Consider the following 19,238-nt stretch of genomic DNA (forward strand, 5'->3'; position numbering starts at 1 on the left):
TTGTGACTGGCACAACACCCTAAATAAGAGCTGCTTTCCATGATATACTGGAGGAGGGCTACTCAGCCAATTCTTACTTGGCTCCACAGAGTAATTTTATCAACTAGCCCCAGCTTTACATGCCGCTTTTGTAGCGGTGCTGAAGAGATGATTCATCTGCTTCGTGGAAACAAGGAATATGATAATCAATACAGGATCTGTCACTGAAATTCAAAATTTATGTGCAGTTCAGATTCAAACAGGAATAGCCTTGTGCTGCATTGCTTCAAATACCTGCAGTAGGCAGTGTTTGAAGTTGGCTGCCTGAAGCAGGAGGTGACATAATTGCTAGTGGCAAATGCAACAGCTGGTCAGAACACAGAATAGTTTATTCTGTGTTTATTTTACGTAGCAGCAAGCTATCACCTCTCCTCTCCTCACACATTTCCACAGAAGCTCTGATACCTCTGAGTTTCTTAATAAAATCCATAGCAGTTTATGCTGTTTGAGAAACTTTTTCAGTTCCTTAAACTGTTTTGTAAGAAGGCAATGAATACACGTGCAAGTGTTGTTTACTCCGAAATTAATGGCTTTGCCTGATGCGGTTTATTATAGAGTACTTTATCATTACTGCTTAAAAGCTTTACCGTAGGCTATTTCCAGTGGTATTAGTGGGAGTTTTCTGACTGAATTCCATGTCTGTCAGTCCAAGATACTGTTGTGTGTGTTCAATCATTCCTTATACAAAAGGTTTGTGGATTGTGATGCTCTCCTTTTTATTCATTTGTTGCCCAGCTATGCCATGCACTGATTTGCATTTGGAATTCAGTTATGCAAAGTGTTACCTGCACACTCAGAATGATGAATTCCTCTATGAAAGTTTCCCACATAGCTTTAGCCATACTAAAATGTTAGCTTTTTTCTTACAGGGTGGCTTTCCCTGTACACATTCTCACCATGACTGTGGCAGCTGCTAGCACTTACCGCAAATGACACAGCTGATCTGCAGCAAACATCACACTGTGCGATCTCGGTTTAGGATGTGCTAAAGGTGTTCCATATAATGTCAAACCTAAGTGTTTCACCACATTCTTATTACTAACTTGTGTTTTATAAATGTTAAGTCATAACCTTCTCAGTGCAGAGTTGTCAGACTGATCCCCTGAGCTCTGCCTTTGAGAAATTTGTCTTCCTTCTTACCTGATTTTTTTTCCATCAGTGTTCAGGAGACAGTTTCATGAACTCGGGTCTCATCCTGTAGCATGTGTGAACTTTATGTGGCTACAGAGAAATAACTTTGGGAAATAAATGGCGGTGTATATAATTTGGAAGACAGGAAATCTAGAAAATACATGGGGGGGCAAGAACATGAGGGGAGAAACCCAAAATGATGAAAATGAGGAGAGGGAGAAATGCTCCTTTACTAACTGCAGATATTTGAACTGCTAATAATGATATAGAAGCTGTAGAAATACTCAGTAAGAGTTTCTGCTCTGTAGTTGGGAAGCCATGTGTTGGCATTCCGGGAGGATAAGAAAGTTCTTTTCAGGGTACGGTCAGCCACCGAAGGATAAACACTTTTAGAGCCACAGATAATTTTGTTCCAAAGAGTGTTTAAAGAGCTAGAAAGACATCAGGCATGCTGGTAATCTGCAATAAGTCTGAAACTGCTAGATAAAATTCAGAAAAGCTGAAAAGAGAAAAATCTCAATATTAGAGGACAGGTTGGATGAGACAGCCAGTGGTGGTGTGTTTGTGTGTTTAGAACTGAAGGGGTCTTTAATTTGTTGCTTGTCCATGTGTCAAAAACTTCTACCAGCTGGAAAATTAATACTTGAAACAATTTTTAGTAGGAGAAGTTAAGCCATTGCCAAATGAGCATGAAGAGAAGGTGTGGCCAATTTGTGACCTGGAGTCTTCAGCTCAAAATCAGGCACCTTTCCTCAGTGGAATAGTTTCAGGCAGGAGCGTGGTGGGGCTTTTGCACAGCTACAGAGCACATCTGACAATCACCAAATGGGATTTGAAGGAGTAGCTGAAACCTTGTCTGATTTTCCAGCTGCACGGAATTCCTGCTCTCTGTATCATTATATTACTTCATAATAATACATGCAGTAATGCATTACTTATTTAATACTTGCTGGCAAGTCAATCAGTTCTAAAAGGTATTAACTCTGCGAAGATCTAAGTAAGACAAGGACTGTGAGCAATGTCTTGGTTACAGCAGCTCTATTCCTAGGCATGTGTCCTGTAAGCTTGAGAGTTCAAAGCTCTTACAGTGGTCGTGTTCTAGTGTGAAAATATTCAACTCAGTAACTTGTTTCAAATGTATCCCAGATTAATATATTCTTGCCTGCATTTTTGGTTTAGCTATGCTGGTGTGTTTTTTCCCCCCATAACACAACTGTTCTCCCTGGTTTATAAAATGTTGAGGTCAAAGAAAGGTGAAGCTGAATGGTGCTGGGAATCTGAGATGCAAATAAGTTTTAGCTAATCCATGTGATGCTCAAAGGCCATCTAGTTTCACAGAGCCATTAGCATTCAGGGATGCTCATTAGCACTCAGGCATCCAGTCAGTATGCATTAAGAAAATGAGATGTGTTGATTAAAGTTACAAATTAGGTGTTGAATGTTTAGGCTTCAAACCATGGTGGCTTCACATTTATGAGAGTGTATTTCTGTACTTACACATTAAAAAAATATTGACTCTTTCGAATATTCAGTGCTCTCTCGTGTGTGTGTGAATGTGTTTGCATATGTTTGTGTGTATGGGAGGAGAACAAAGTGGAAGTGTGGATGGAAGAGAAGGTGAGAAGTTAATGCAGTTTAAATATTTGATGTTTTTGTTTGGAAAAGTCTTTGGATATCTTACAGTTGAAACTGTTGCTGCTCTGATAGTAAAGTAAATTTCAACTAGGATTAAAAGTACTGAAGAGTCTAGAAAGACTTTAAACTTTGATCTGTATTATCCTAGGTACTGACCTAGGAGAGAGAGCTTTATGTTATTTAGACACAAAGACCCCAGTGTTTTACTGAGACTTGGAAACTAACACTTGACAAAGTTCTGAGTCATACTTCAAGGGATAATCAGCATGTATTATCTAATAATGCTGCAGAGCTTCAAGGGAGATCTAGCAAAAGCCAGAGGATTATGTGGAAACCAGCAATATATTAATGTCTGTATTAGCATTAAAAGTTGCCACAATATATTATGCTGGTATTACGTAGGGTTGTCTTGTGCAAGCACAATAAGCAAGGACACTGTACCTAATGTTAGGCTATCAGTGGGTTTTGATGCCATTAGTGAAATGTATTATCCTTACTGTGCATCATTGCAGATACTCTAGACCAGTTATCCTAAACAAACATAGCATGTCCCTCTAATCTCTACTGGGACAGTCTTTTAATGCTGCCAAGATAATGCCCATCAAACTGGGAGTCTAATCAGATACATGGTTCCTACCCAAAGTACAGAATTTTTTCCCAAGTATGTCCAGCTACACCTTGTTTCTAGTTGCTGTATAGAAAAGAGCAATGCAGAGCCTTACTAGCTAAATGAGGAAGTAAGAGTATTGGCTAGTTGCTCTCGCACAGCCCCAGCCGTGAGTGGCAAGCAAGGCTGCTGCTCTGGTAGCTAACATCGAGAACAGCACAGGGTAACTGCTTTTTAATTCTTTCCTTTTCATGGTCAAGTTGGCTTAAGAACTCTCTTGGTGGGTTAGGTGGAAGCATCAGCTCAGTATCTTGTTCCTATAGTGATGTCTCTGCATCTGGGCAGACCACCACTTGGTGGCATCCATCAGCTCCCTGGGTGGCATCAAGCAGAGGTGCTCACTGACAGGTTTGCTCCGTTGAATATCTCTAGTTTCCTGGATTGTGCACTTTTGATGCTTTTACTTCTGCTTTTTACTTCAGGTGTTGTATTCTGGGATCACTGGATTCCTCCAGTTTGTTTTCTGTAGCCCTCTTCTTCCCTGTAAGGAGCTTGAGTTTGGCAGCAGAGTGGGTAATCATTGACATGCCGTGGTCAGAATGCAGGATGGTTTCACCTGCAACCAACATTCATATTTTGGATCTATGTGGTGCTTCCTCCTTGAAGTGGGCTTTCACCTTCTGTTTACAATGACACTTGGTGTCTTGTTCTTGGATCCTTCATCATTCCTGTTTTGTTCAGGGGTTTTGTTTGGTTGGGTTTTTTACCTCCCATGCATTGCATCTGCATTATTTGCACCCCAGATTCCATGTGTCAGGGAGAAGGCTGTTTGTTTCAAGCTGGCTTTTTCCCGGTGTAATCTAACAAAGATAGCTGCCAACGTGAGGTGCTGACAACATAGAATTATAGCAGACAGAAAAATACAGAGCATGTCTGGTGTTTTTCAGTCTGTCCTTCTGACCTGGAGGTTACACTTGTACCATCAGGTCTGGTAGCTGTCAATAATTTCCTCCTTTCATGTAAATTTACTTCAAGTCTATTTATGTTTTTGAGCTGCTGAGTCTCATGATTTGATTTGTGTACTTCATACTACACATTAAAAAACACCCCCCTTCCCATTGCTCTGAATCCTTTGTTCTGGTTTTGCCATATGGAATTGCCAGCTTTTGCTTTACAGTTGTCCCCCCACACCAGGGAGAGTTATGATTCTTTCAGAAGAAATCATAGGTTGCTCTGTCAGCCCTGTGTGAAACTGTTCATAATGATGAAGAGTGGTTTCCTTACAGCAGCAGGGGCCTTCAGACACTGCTCTCTTCTCCAGATAGTGAGCAACAGCATTGACAAATCGTGTCCTTAGGAAGTTAACACTTGTGTGTGAAACGGCATTCCTCTCTGTGCTTTGGAGTCTGGAATCAATTATTAAACAAAAAAAGCTGACCTTCTGGTGTAACAGACACCTCAGACTCATCTCACATCTTTGAACGCTGACTTCCAGCTTCACAGTCATCGGGACAAGCTTTGTGATCGTGCCCAAATGAGAATATCAGAGTACATGCTCCAGTGTTAACATAACTGCATTTATACTCTGACGCTGTGCTGCTACCAACAGCAGAAGGCTTTATTTTCACAACAAATATACCTGGGAGATCAGTATCAGATGTTTTCCCATAAAAATTGCAGCAGAAGCAGCAATGTGGTTTTGCTTAGTGCTGGGAATACGTGCTTCTGACTGAGGGAAGTAGAAGTAACAAACTTTCAGTACATTTCAGAGGATTTTTCCCTCTACTCAGGTGCAATTCAGATGTTTTCCAGGGTGTGTGCCAGCGGAAATTTCTGAACAGAGGAAATAGCCTGTTTGGGGTGAAATCCTGTTGTTAACCATCTTTGCAGGGGAGCACAGGCAGGCCCTGGTTGGGTAGCCAGAGTGCTGTTGGTTGGAGCAGGACTTTTGAAATCTGAGATTAGAGAAAATGATCCAAGTTTGCTCTCTGGAGTTGCAAAATCAGCTGTGAAGTCAGTCACATCATGTGTTTATTTCTCTCCTGTTTGGTCACTTTTCTGTGAAATATCTATGTATATTTGAACCAAGATAAAAGTAAATTCATAAAGGTCACCAGTGCTCCCATACTTGGGAGTTCTGAGAGGTTTATTTAAGCCCTGGCAGACTTTTAACCTTTTCTAGCTTACAATAAGTTTGCCATCCTTTTAAGCCCCTTTGATTGTATGGCTTTTGTTCCCCTGAAAGGGGGACAGGGCTGCCTGGTTACTCAAGCAGATGCCAGGCTTCTGATTTGCATTTGATGAAAGCCACTTGTGAAAGCAGAATCAATGCTCAGATTTACAAACAGTAAACGTGGGTATTGGCTTGTCATTTCTTCCTAGCTTCTTGTCCTATAAAGCTGCTCAAGTTCCCCCGTTTGCAAGAGCCTCTTCCTGCTCTCCCTGCTGCCCATACCCACCATGTTAGATCGAGATGAAGGGTGAGTAATTTGTTTGAGCTCTGTTATCTGGGGTTTGATTATTTAAGGGAAAAACAGGGAAGAATGAAAATGCAGCCATTTAGCATAATGTACTCTAAGCTGAGGAACCATAATAACCAAACAGTGTGCCTGAAGGGGCCTGATTACAGAACACCAGAGGCACAAGAGTGATCTTATTGTGGACAACAAAACACTGCTCCGAGAGTGCTGTCACTGTGCTGAGTACACCCTCAGGTTTAATCTGTGTGGCTGTATGCAGGTGGAGAATGGAACAGAATGCATCCAGAACAGCAGCAATGAGTGTGAAAGGTTTAGATAGCAAATCAGAGCTAGCAAGGATAGAGACATTATTTTGACTGGGGTTAAATGAAAGCAAGAGAGCAGTGACTGAACCAGTGCTTCTAAAACAAGGATGTTATTGACTAATCTGTGTGAACTCCCACTATTAATATGTAAGGAGTGTATATGTATGTTGAGGTGTAGATACAGCAGTAAAAGGGTCAGCAAGGATTGGCATTTGAAGCACAATCTGTTGGAGTGTTTTAATGCCTTGGGATCAGCTGTTGCAGGCTATAGCAGGACCAGTGCCCACTAAGAAGACCTGTGGATGTATATTTTCTTCTATTAAGGGATGTCTATGCTTTTTACTTTGTGTATGTGGCATAACATTATTATTATTTCTGGCCTAAGATGCCAGTAGAAAAAACTCCTTGTCAATACTGTCGACTGTACCCTGAGGGCTATAGAGCTGTGGACTGGAGGAGAGGTGTTGCCATTTCCCTTGAATGGGAACTTCAATGCATCTAAGTTGCTTTGGCTCGAGTGTCCTTCCTTGCTAGGCAGCTCCATAAAACCTTGTTCACTGTGATAAAACATCCTACTCCAACAGAGAAGTTTCACAGGTACCAGATTAATGTTTTTATAGTGCAGGTCAGGTAGAAAACTTGCCCAGAAGAAATAGATTTCAAAACATTCCAATGCTCAATCCTTTGCCTTGGCTGTTTCTGTGGCTGTGTACAGTGCATGGACCTGTGAGCCAGATGGAAATGAGCTGCTGCAGTTCCAGCAGTGCAGGTGGTAGAGCACCTCTTGTGCTGACTGAGCTCCTTTCCTACGGCACACTTGCTGTGCTCGGTACAGGATAAATCACCTTTGGCATGTTTAGGCTGAAATGACATCACTGAACTGTTCCCAGTGTCTGATCAGGTTTGGCCAGTGCCAGTTTGGATACCTCTGAAGGTCGTTCAATTTGTTTGTAATTGTAGAGGCTTGTACCTATGGGAAGATTTAAGAGGTTTATAAATGATCACCTTGCCTGGGTCAGCTTCCACTCTCAATCTGACTTTCCAGACTCGTGTGCATCAAATACACCAAACCATTTGTTGCATGTAATGTGTAGGAGCCATTTCTGTAGGTGACCAAATACTTAGGAAATTACACTTTGTGTTCTTGGTTTTGTGGTGTAAATACTTCATGCATTTTTTTTTTCAGAATCCTAATTTCCCATTAAAAAAATAAAATAAAATATTGCTGTAGAGTCAGACAGCTTCCCAAAACCAAACCAATTCTCATTTAGTGGCTACCTGACACTTAACATGGAGATGGGTAGCTTGTGGTAAGTGGTATATACTCATTTTCAGAAGATGAAGGCAGGAATACCTGCACAGAAACTCCAGGTTAGGAAACTGTCATTGCTGGTTACACATTGTTGGGACTTCTAATGTATAAAATAGGAAGTAAGGATGTGTTGTTTGGTCTCTCCCAGGCTTTTAGTTCCCATGTGTGATTGTGGTTTACAGCCTGGCTGCAGGAATCGGGACATGAATTTGCTGGGCTCAGTCACGCGAAATGTTGTAGCTTGGCCGGTTGTTCAGCTTTCATCCTCAAGTCAGGTGTTACACCTACATCCATTGCAAGGCAGGAGTACATAATCTGTTGTAATGATGGCTTAAGGTGTTACTGTTGTCCTCTGCAAGGAGACTTGAATCTACTTACCTTCACTTACTTGGGGGTTAGGATATCTTTTGGCTAAACTATTTACACTTGCTCAGATTTTAGGCTGTTATAAATCACTTCATATTTGGGACCAAAGTTTGGAACAGCTTTGGTTAGCTGTAGGCGTCAGGAAACAGAGGGGCAACTTTCATGCAGACATATGATCAGGAGACAGGGACAGAGAAGCACTTCTGCCTGGCAGCCAAAATCCTTTCATATCAGCCCAAACCAGTTCTCTGACAGTGCTGCAGCATCTGTAGCCTTCTTTTCCTGTCCTCTACTGTCTTTGGTTGCTCCATGTAGCTCAACTTTCTTTTGATTTAACAGATTCCACTACAAAAGTCACTCTCTCCTGGTTCTCTCCCTTTTCTGTCATTGACTCAAAGCTGAATACTTCTTAATAGCTTTCCTAAATTAGGTTTCTTTCTTGTTTTGCATACTATGTGTCTCTCTTCTAGCACTTATCGTTCCCATTTCATGTGCCCTCTGCACCTGCCTCTTATCTGACAGCTCTTCTGTGACTCAGTTCTTTTGGGCCTCCTGTTCCTTGCACTTGAAAACAGGCTCTCTTTTGGCACTGCTCACTTCACTCCCTCTTCATTGAACCCATAGCTCTCAGTTTGCCACCCTTCACTGCAGCTGCTCTGCTGCAATCCAGTTCTTAGTGCTGCAGTTTTGTATTGGAAACAAAAGAACCAAACACCTATAACTATAAAGGAATTATAAAAACCAGGCTTGGAACACCTTCCTACAAGTCAAAGTATCCTTTTAGAGTGATCTGTATGCTCCCTTATCTCATTATCAGTCATAACTTCCTCATAGTTATCTTACCAACATTCCACGCCCTTCGGATCAGGAACCTGACTTTGAGTTGCTATAAAATGCATTTTTTTCCTACACTCTCCGAGAAACCACCAGGCTTGTTCTGTTTGTAACCCAGTTGTTTTTCTGTGTGCTCAGAAATAGAGATAGAATTCATTTTCTGTGATCTTTTGTGTTTCAGATGGAACAGATGGCTGAAGGAAATAAACATCTGTATGTAAACTGTAAAGTGTGGCTGTGTTAGTCTGTGCCAATGTAAAGCGAGACCTGGACATCAGTGCTTAGCCAGAAACTATTTCTGGGGGAATATTAGGGACATTTTGATTTAACACATAAATCAGTAGAAATGTGCTGAGCACTAATAAAAAGACCCCAAACCAGCCACCCAAACACTGGCTGTTTCTGTGGCACCAGTAATGTGCTTGGCCCCATAGTACACAGAACAGCTGTAAGCATCTCGACTCCCTCAGGATTTCTTTTTTAACCATTTTACTGTAAGCTTTCCTGCACATCAAGGCAAAGAGCAAGTCAGGGGCACTGGCTGTTACCTGCTGGTTGTCTGTTGTCCTTTCCTCTACTTTCTGTGATGTGACTGTTGCAATACAGTGTCTGATAGATGCTAATATTTGTATTGACTGGTATTTGTGTGGCCATGCCTCAGAATTTTTGTTGCATTCAGTATTGCAGCTTTGATTCCTTTACTGAGACTGGACTCCCCAGCTTTGCTTTGGTTCTCTTTCTGGTTTAGGGAATAAGTTCATGTAGCATGCAGATATTTCAGTTAGTTTTCTGTAGCCCTTGTACTTTTACTGTGTTTTAGAAAGGGGTAATTTCTGTCCAATAATGAAGAACATAGGCAAGACCTGTAAGGGAAGAGATTATCTTCTGTTAGACCTGCTGATGCCATGATAGGGCTGTGGGTGAGATACAGGTAAGGCTTTGGATCAGGAGGCTCTATTGTAATGTTATTCCCAGTGCTCCTATCCATTTCTCTGTGCTGTGCCTGAGGTTTTGTGGTGGTGTATCTGTTTTGTTTGACTAACACAACTGTATTGTAGAGGTTGTTACAAGGAGAGGAGAAGGATTTGACATCTGGGTGTGAAATAATTGATGCTTTTGACTCCTGGAAAGTTGTTGGAGGCTATTTGCTCTTGTTTGGTGGTTGCTACTTGGATGATGGGGAGTGTTGAGGCTTAGCCTGGCAGGCAGCTGAATGCCACACGGCTGCTTGCTCACTCTGCCCGGCTGGGATGGGGAACGGAGTCAGGAAAATGGTAAAACTCACCAGCTGAGATTCACTGTAATGGGACAGAAGAGGAAGAGACAATAATGATAAAAGGATGTACAAAGGGAGTGATGCACAATGCAATTGCTCACCATCCACTGAGGGATGGTCAGTGAGTCCCTCAGCAGCAGCTGGCCCTGCCTGGCCAGCTCCCTCCAGTTTAGGTACTGGGCATGTTGTAATACGGTATGAAATACCCCTTTGGCCAGCTAGGGTCAGCTGTCCTGGATGTGGTCCCTCTCAGTTTCTGGTGCCCCTCAGCTTCCTCACTGGCAGGGTGCTTTGTTGTAATTTCCAGGGCTCCTTTTTCTGTTCCTCATAAAAGCCGCCCAGCCAAACCTGTTTGCTTTACATCCGTGTTGAAGGGAGAGATTAGAAACATAGAAGTCACTCTAGATGGATGCTGGACATAGAAGTCACATAGAAGTGCTGAACAAAACTGAAGTCAGTTTTACAGAGAATAAGAGATGTGAAATTCAGGGCTTGGAGAGCAGTTCAGGCACATAAAGAAGTACTTAGCCTAAATGAGCAAAGCTGGAATCAGTCTCAAATTTTTCCTAAGTCAGGTTTTTGCTGGTTTTTGGCTGGTTTTGACTAACTTGCATGGAACAATTGCAATGCTTGCTTGCCACACAGCTGCAATGTTAGGAGGCACTTATGCTCTGTGCTGCATAAATAGCACAAGGAGGACTTCCTGTTTCTGTTGAGGTTGTGCCTCCCCTTCCCCAGCTGTCGAAGAGAAGAGTAAAGGATACAAAAAGCTGTAGCAAAGCAAGAGTAATGTGAGGTTCTTGTGGATGCCCCTCTCTGAGACAAATCAATACTCATCATACTTATCACACTCCTAATTGAAATGGGAAATGAAAAATAGGAAAGAACCCAAGACAATAATTAAATGGGCAAGACTGTGTTATTTTGAAAAAGACATTGTTAATTTCAGTGCTTTCAGCTAGCTTTGCTTTTATTAATATTTTCTGGTTTTATTTTTCTCTCACAGACTTCTCTCAAAGTACCTGGTTGCATTTAGGGTAGATGTGAATTTTAGCGTTTTCAGGAGCTAGAATTAATCTGGAAATCACCAGTACCAGAGAGGCAAAATCCTACATTTTGAAGTTCTGAGATGGAAAAGTAGAACAAAGAGTAGGATCAGGAAGCCAAATTGATCCTCAGCCTCAAAGTATTTTAGTCTGAGGGTTGCAAGCCAGATGACTCCCTCTCTTTCTCAGCTACTTGAGTGGATCACAGCGATACAGCCAGTTCTTAATCATAGCATCAGAGTATTTCTTAATCCAAACGAAGGTGAGGCAATGGCAGATGTGAGAAGCACAAGTGCCTTTTGTTGCATGTGAGAGTAATGTGAGGAGAGCAGCTGCAGAAACTGCAGTTTGGAGTAGACCAAAGAAGTGGGTTGTAATCGGTTTTTCGGCGGGGGGGGGGGAAGGAGGGAATGGATTTCTGCAGTCTGAACTGCAGCTGAAAGGAGATGTTTTCACCTTGCAGAACAAGCAGTGGAAGAAAAAAGTTTACTCATCTTCAGCTGTCTGTGGACAGCTGCATGTGAACCCAAATGCAGAAACAGCTCCTCATTTGAAATTGGAGGCAACTCTGTGGTTTCTTCTGCTGAGAAGCAGAAACTTAGCCCTCAGCCAAGGTTTGATTGTGACTATAATCAGGCACAGTTGTTTATTTTAACTCTGTGGAAAGTACATCTACCTTGTAAGAGGTAATTCCAAAACCTCTCTAGTGAATCTGCAGTTGAAAGTAGTGTCATTGCACTTCAGCAGGGTCCAGCCACGAGTCCCTGAGGCGGATGGTATGGTGTTCTGGAGACATGAAAAATTTCAAGTTTCTCTTTTCCCCATTAAATAAATAAGACTCTGTCAATGCTAAGAGAAGGTTTATTGACTGGGGTTCCCTTATCCTGCTCTTTGGGTGCTCTCTTCACAGCCTACTGTCCAGCTTCAGACTCAGGGTCCTTATTAGGGTCATTGGCTTTGATGTGGGTAGAATTTGTCACCCCTTCACCCAGCAACTGTAGTTTAAAACCCTCCTCACTTGATTGGAAAGCTTCTGTACAAAGATGTTCTTCCCCTTCTCTGAAAGATGGACCCCAGCAGCCCTCAGAGAATGAGATTTCTGAAAGTAAGTTTAATGACTTAGCCAAAGCCCTGTCTGTAACACCACCCCCTCAACCATTTACTGATTTTTCTCTCTTATGTCAGATCTTTGAAAGAGGAGGATTGATGAGAAGACAACCTGTGCTCTTGAGCCTTTCACTGCCACTCCCAGTGCCTTGCATTCCTTCTTAATGCTCTTCATTCTGTATGGACCACACCAAGCTAATTGCTGGTTTCATGAGTTATCTTGCTGGCAGTGAGGAAAACATCAACAGGTGAAGCATGGGACCTTCGCCTTTTTCTGATCTGCTCGTTGGAGAACTTCTCCAGGGCTGCTTGATTGGTGTAATCAACCTTTCTCTGATTTTTGTCCTCTTTGAGGTGACTTCATACTAGGTTTTGGCACAAATAGGAACACAAGTGAAGTCTGCTGGGGTACTTATGAGACAAGTTGTCTGCAGCAAGCAGAAGTGACAATGCTGGATTTGCTTTGGGGTATGACAACCCTCACGTTTCTGACACTGTGATGGAGTTCTAGGGAGCATTCCCTGTCCTCTGGACATCATTCATGTGTAGGGATGCTCTGCCCCAGAGAATTCTGTACAGAGGCTTCTGTATTTCACAGGGTAATTACATTTTGCTTCTCCAAACGGTTTGTTCTCCATTTGTGACCAGCATCCTTCCTATGGCTGTGCACGGCAGCGTGTTGTTCTTAACGCGGATGCAGCATGTCTATGTACGTCGAAATCACCCCGTAGCTAACGTGGTATTTATTTGCCTTACGTCCCTTTGCCACTCCCTAGAGGCGTGCGGCGGTGGTTTTGTGCACAGAACGCTATTTTTGGGTAACGTAACCCGGCAGAGTTCTGTGCAAATCGGTTCTCTTGGGGCGCTGCTCCGCCAGCCGCTGGCCGCTAGGTGTCAGCACTGACCCAGCAGAACAGCGAAGCTTTGTTCCTGTTTTGTTCTCCGGTTTAAATTGGTGCAAAGCAGAACATAATTTGTACGGGGGAACTTTTGTATTGTCTATAAACACTCACGCCTACACACTCCATAGCACGGCCAGTAAGCAGCCATTGTGTGTCCCAGCTTCAGCAGCAAGTCCTCTTTTAACCACACGAGGAAGAGTCAGTCTTTCCACCACCCTCCCAGTATGTTAGCTTTCTGAACACAGAATGAGTCTAGCTGCTGCTGAAATCCAGGAGCATAATTGTAAGAGGGACAATACTTGGTTGTTTATTTTGAAAGGTGTAGAGAAAACTAGGTTGTCACAGATGAAGTCAGACTGTGTATGCAAAAATCAATTGTCTGAGTACACTTCCTGCTTGGAATCTCACCTGAGGCTTCTGTACTCCTGTTCAGCTGTTAGAATCAATACATAGAAGGATTAATCATCCTACACATGATATATGGCGATCTCAAGCAAGGCTGGGAAAATCAGACTCAAAACCTGATGAAGTATTCAATGGCCTGGTCTTGTACTATTCCGTGTAGGAGAACTAAGGTTGAATGTGGACATAAATCTCGTCCCCTTGTTCACTGATAGCTCTTGAGGCACCATTTTGGAATGTATGCTGCTATTCTCAGAAACTGAACTTTGGCCTTTGGGTGAAGGAAAACCTGCTTCCTTTGCTGCAGTGCTGGATAAACATCTGCTCGTGTCTGTTCTCTGCTCTTGGGATTCAACAGAGCTGAAGAGAAATATTTTAACAGAGACTGATTTCTAATCCCTGCTGAACACCTCAAGAAATAAATGTCTAATGATTACAGTCACATTTCTAATTATGTAATGATTGGCAACTGGAAGCAAATGTCCTGCTTGAAGGGGAAGGAGGAGAGGCTGTTAAGTGATCCCTTCATGGAGAGATCTGTGTGTTTTGACAGTCTCCCTTTTTTCCTTGCTGAGAAAAGCTAAATTCTATGTGCCTGAGACACCTCATGCTGCTCATAGGTGAAGGTAGCTGTGTTAAGCTATCAGTGGTTTTATTTTCACTGCTGGGGAGTGGCAAGCTTTTAAACGGAGGCAAGTGATGGTTTAGCCCTGCCTGTTGCAGATGCTTTTGAATACAAAGATATTTTCATGGCACAGAAGAGCTCAGTGTTCAGCTTATGCTGTATCTGCAATCTATGGCTGCAGTGCTTTGGGGGTTTGTTTGGCTGGCGAGGAAAATTATCCCCAAACACGGCCAAATCAGTATTCAAAAGAATCTTATTTTTTCCTTGGTAAAACCTTACCAGAAGAGGATCACTTTATTCACCCTGCTGCTTCATTGGCTCTCTCAGAGCTGATGACTGCAAACAGACTTGTGATTATATTGGTAGTAAAACAGTTTGTGGATAAAGATTTTTCCTGGGTTGTCACAGAGTACACCTGTGGATGCCTGACAGGTACCTTTGCTTGTGTGTGGAGTCCTTGCTGATTCATTTTAGGGGGCGTCCCCCAGCTTCCCTATGGTGACATGGAAGCTGGAAAGAATGGTTTAGCTCGACACCTTTCCAATGTTAAAATGTTGAGTTTCTCTCTAACATTAGGGATTCATATCCCCAGAGGCTGACTCAGCCCCTTTGCTGGCAGAAGCACATAAACTTACAACTGAGGAAATCCTCCTGTTAGTCTTCTGAAATAACCCTAGCAACAGAAGTGCTGTGTCCATAACTGAGCAAGCTGCTAATTCTCCATACTTCTGTCAGACTAGATCCCTTTTTTTTTTCCTTTTTGTCATCTTCTCCTAATAATCACCATATTTATAAACTCAGTTGCCTCAGTGTCTGTGTTGTTCCCACAGGAAGTGTAGGGCAATGCACCAACCTGCAAGGCAGAACCTGCCCCCATCTACTAAACCAGATATGGAGGAGGAGAAATCAGCCTGCCCTGCCAGAGAAGAGAGGGAGAGAGCAGTATGTAAAGAGCAGGCACAAAATGATTTTCCAAACTACAGTCTATGGAGCTTCAGTTGGATCACGTGTCAATAGCTACAGATTTCTGTTCTCTTAAACCTATTTGCTCCACTTTTTTCTCCTTAGGAGGAAAAGGCTTTCCTATGCCCTATGCACATAGGAAACTGGATTTGGTCCCCGAGGAGCCAAGAAAATGTTTCTTTTAAATCTGTGACAGCAACAGAACTGTTGTGCATGTGTTTAATAAGAGCAGAATTACAGCAATGTTCCTGCAGCATGTGAGCAAATACAGCAGGCATTTCCACCATGGCTACAGCTGGGAGTTTATAATGCTCCCTGCTACAACCAGTTTAAATAAAGCAAGGCAAGCCTGACTCTAAAACCCCCAATCTGATTGCTAAACAAGTTCTGTCCTGACTCTTTGTGGATATCCTAAATCTTCCTCCAGCTGTTAGTCAAAACAAATGCATCACTAAGGAGAACTACCCTTTATTACTGTTTAATTTCCTGATAAAGACATTAAATGAAATTAAAAGGCATTTCCTGCAAAGCCCCCATTTCGGACTGAATCCCTGCCCTGACGAGCTACGAGATTTTCTTGTTTTGCAAAACAGGGCAGCAAAAACCACCACCAACAACAATCTACTTTTGGGGCTTTTAGATTTGTGCAGTTTAATTGTTGGTCTGTTTCCCTGATAAGGTGAGACTAGTCCCATGTCACTAGGGGAATGGTATCCTGCTGTGTTTTTCCATCCTCATTTACAATGATTATGTTATCAGGCTAGCCAGGCAAAAGGGTGGAGCAACTATAATTTCAAAGCAGGATTAGGTTGAAATAACGAGGTCACCAAGTTGTGGTTGTCATGGCAACGTCACATCTAAGAATATGGGATGCTTCTAGGAGATGAGGCAAGCCTGGAGTCTCTCTCCCTTTGCACAAAATCCCAGACTATTTCTGCAAAATTGCTTAATTGCTTTTAAATATTTTTTTTTTCCCCTAAGTGGCTTTTGCCAGAACAATGAATCCAAATTGTGTTGCTTTTATTTACAGTGTCTTAAAGATGTGTTTATTTCTGATCAGTTATTGATTCTGTTTTCCTGCCAGCTTCTGAGTCTGTATTTTGTGTGTCTCTAGGAGATCTTTTGTTTTAAATGCGTTTTTAGAAAGCTTGAGGTAATCAAACCATTGCTCAGGTGTTTAGATTCCCCTTGAGACTTCCCAGCCTTTTAAATCACAGGGTTCTGTCTCGGGTCCTGTGCTGCCCTGGGACCTCTCCCACACCGGGAAACTGTTAACTCTTGAACTTCTCTGCTAGTGACAGTTTGCATCCCTTTCTTGGTACTGGCTTATAGCTTTCAAAAGAAGTGTTAAAAGCTCTCTCTTCTTTTTCTTTTTCCTTTTTGTGGCAGTACCTGAAAATGATTATTTCCAAACACGTTATTTGTCATTGTTCCAGGCTGTGTTGGATAGGATAAATTTGAGTGGTTGCAGAGATTGACTTCACTATGTCACTGTTTGTTTGTCATAGGCTTGCTTGGGAACTCTGCAGCACAAACTCCTGACAGGCACAGTAGGAAGCAGCTGCATTGTGTGTATTTTTACTTTGTTATGTAAAAGCTCACCAGAAAGGACTTTGTTTTCCTTTCTCAACTTTTACCTGGCGTGACATGGTATAAGTCTCAGAACACACATTGCTGTTGAAATCAGTTCAGGTTTTGTGCATTTTCATTGCCAAGCACCTACTGCTATCAGCACAACGTGGTGCTGAAGTGTGCCAGGCTAAGGGATTTGTGGAATAAGGGAGCAAGTTACAAACCCAATAAAGGAGGTGTGCTAGACAGTAATGGTAGGGGGTGGAGTTCAGCGTGTAGGCTGGGAGCACCAAAGCCCGAATTGTCTCACAAGATCTTGTCTAAGTTTTTCTGCAGTGACTGGGGCACTTCTGTCTCTGGACACCTGAGCTCCACAGGCTATGCAGTCCCTGTGCTGTAGCAGTCTCTCTGGTGGTAAAAGTTCCGTCCCATAATTTATGTATCAGCCTAGTTGTATGGAACTTGCTGCAACACAATGGCTCTGGAGACTACCACCTTTCCTCAGACTTTGGTTGAAAGAAGCAGGTGGAAAGTCAGGCAAAGATGTAAACACAGGGGATGATCCCCCCTTTGCTGGAGGGGTGTCTGTGGAACTGCAGGATGAGAATCCCTGCAAACAGGAAACAAGCTGAAAAACCCCACGTCTGTGGTGCCTTTGATAGGACTTTTGGGTGCAACGAAAATCAATGAAAGCAAGCAGACTGAAAACACCACATTCCACATGTTGTTTCAAGGACATGAGATGCAGATGGAGTTTCAGGTACCGACACTGGACCGCCTTGCTAGGCTAGCGTGGATGTTTTCTGTTTGCCTAGTCCTGTTTGCCTCCACTATCCAGTTAGAGCTTGTGGAGCGTAGTGTCTTGCACTTTGCTGGCAGTAAAAACTATGCAAAGTGGATGATCTTCATCAAGAGTGAGACTAACTGCTCAGTTCTGAGGATGAAAGGAACAACAAACCTCAGCTGTGGTGTGGACTGAGCTGTTCAACCAATGGGCAGCAGAACACTGTTTGCTCTCTGCTTTGAGGTGGTGTCAGTTATTTTCCACAAAGGGTGAGATCTTTCCATGGCAGCCTGGAAGGGTTGTTGATCCGAGTCCAGCCAGGTGAGCCTGGACTGTTATTTATTTGACAGTTCTGCCACCTATGATGGTATATGAAAACAGGAAGGTTTCTGCAGGTTTGTGTCTTGCCCCAGAGGAATGCTGTAGATTGCTATTGAACGGATTGAGGGTGGTTTTTTACCGTGAGCTGAAGACTGTCTGAGAAACAGAGAAAAAAGTTAAACCCAAATTGTCAGTGGGTGTATCCACCAGATGGTGATGTTCTACCAAATTATTTGCAAGTTCATCTTGCAGTAAAAATCCTGTAGTTTGGTTTCTGATTACTTCTTAAATTTCAGGTGAGTGTTCCTGTTGCTTCCTTGATTATTAGCTTTGGAAAGAGAGATAGTGTTGCTGTCCATCCTAAAGAGTCTGCCCTGTTTGTGTACAGCACAATGGACACAGTGAAGAAAGGGGAGAAAAATCTGTGGCTTCTACCATATTGAAGCTGGGCAAATGCTAGGAGCTTAAAAGTAAGATTTAAATGGCTAGTTTACAGTTAGGAAGGACCAAGAATCTGACAGCCTTGTTTACCATCGAGGGGAGTTTGTCTGAGGGAAAGCAAGTGCCAGAATGAGAAAGCTGAGGATGCTTGTATTGCTACGTGGTTCCATGGCTGCTCTTTGCTTAGCCTGGAAAATCATCTGGATGAATGCCAAAGGTTTGGTTTGCTGGGTGGGGCCTCACCTGCCTTTCAGGCTAGAAAGGAACAAATCTGCTGCCTTTGTCCTCCCTTTTCCTTGGCTGCTTGTTGAGTTGAACAGCTCTTAGGAAACAATGTTATGGAAAGTTACCCAGTTTAAAGCTTAGCTTCTCCACCTTCATGTGCAACAAATATTGCTGCAGCTTGCGCACATGCACTGCAGCCACTCAGATGCAAAGAGCTTTGCTATCAAAAGTTGCTACTGTTACTGATTTAGCTGGAGAAGAACCTGCCAGTAGAATTGGATCCTTAAGAAGTCTTCACCAATTTTGTGTCACAGAGTAAAAGATGCCCAGAAAACAAAAGGAGGTTGTTTCCCCTCTTTGGTCCTAAACTGCAGTTAGAAAAATCAAAATGGGAATTTGTTTGTTCATTTCTCTTTGTCAGTGACCCTGTTCCATGTGCAGTGCACCAGTGAGGCCCTTCTGTAGGGTATCAACCATCCATAACTAGAAACTGCTGTATTTGATCCAACAAAGTCAAGAGGGCCCATGAACATACCTGCAAATGTCAGCATTTCTAATGGGAATGCTCTTCCCAAGGTAGATTACCAGCGCCAGTAAAAGCTAATCCGACAGGCAGGTTTGCCAAAGCAAACGCTCCTTGGTGCTAAAAATAAACCCAATGCAATGACAATGCTATTGTCAAAAGTAGCCATTTCAAGTAAGGGTTTCGGCAAAAAATGTTCCTGTTAATGAGTGGAGATGGGTTTTTTTGATCGTAACATCCTGACTTGGGAGGGCTCCAGTTCAGGACAGGTCTCATGGTGGGAATCACTGCTGCTTATGCTGGTATGGTTCACACGTCCAGATGAGATGCTGGTCATCACCA

At 42.8% G+C, this 19,238-nt stretch overlaps 1 protein-coding gene across 1 annotated transcript in view; it reads left to right on the forward strand.

The window, feature by feature from the left end:
* The first annotated feature begins 5,860 nt into the window (after positions 1-5,860).
* LDB2 (LIM domain binding 2) overlaps positions 5,861-19,238 on the forward strand; it is a 321,316-nt gene continuing 307,938 nt past the window's right edge. Inside the window, exon 1 of the mRNA XM_054172153.1 lies at positions 5,861-5,892. Within this exon, the coding sequence (XP_054028128.1) occupies positions 5,873-5,892 (20 nt within the window). The 5' untranslated portion in view covers positions 5,861-5,872. The remainder of the gene's footprint in view (positions 5,893-19,238) is intronic.

This window comes from Dryobates pubescens, chromosome 23 (assembly GCF_014839835.1).
Source record: "Dryobates pubescens isolate bDryPub1 chromosome 23, bDryPub1.pri, whole genome shotgun sequence".
Lineage (NCBI taxonomy): Eukaryota > Metazoa > Chordata > Aves > Piciformes > Picidae > Dryobates > Dryobates pubescens.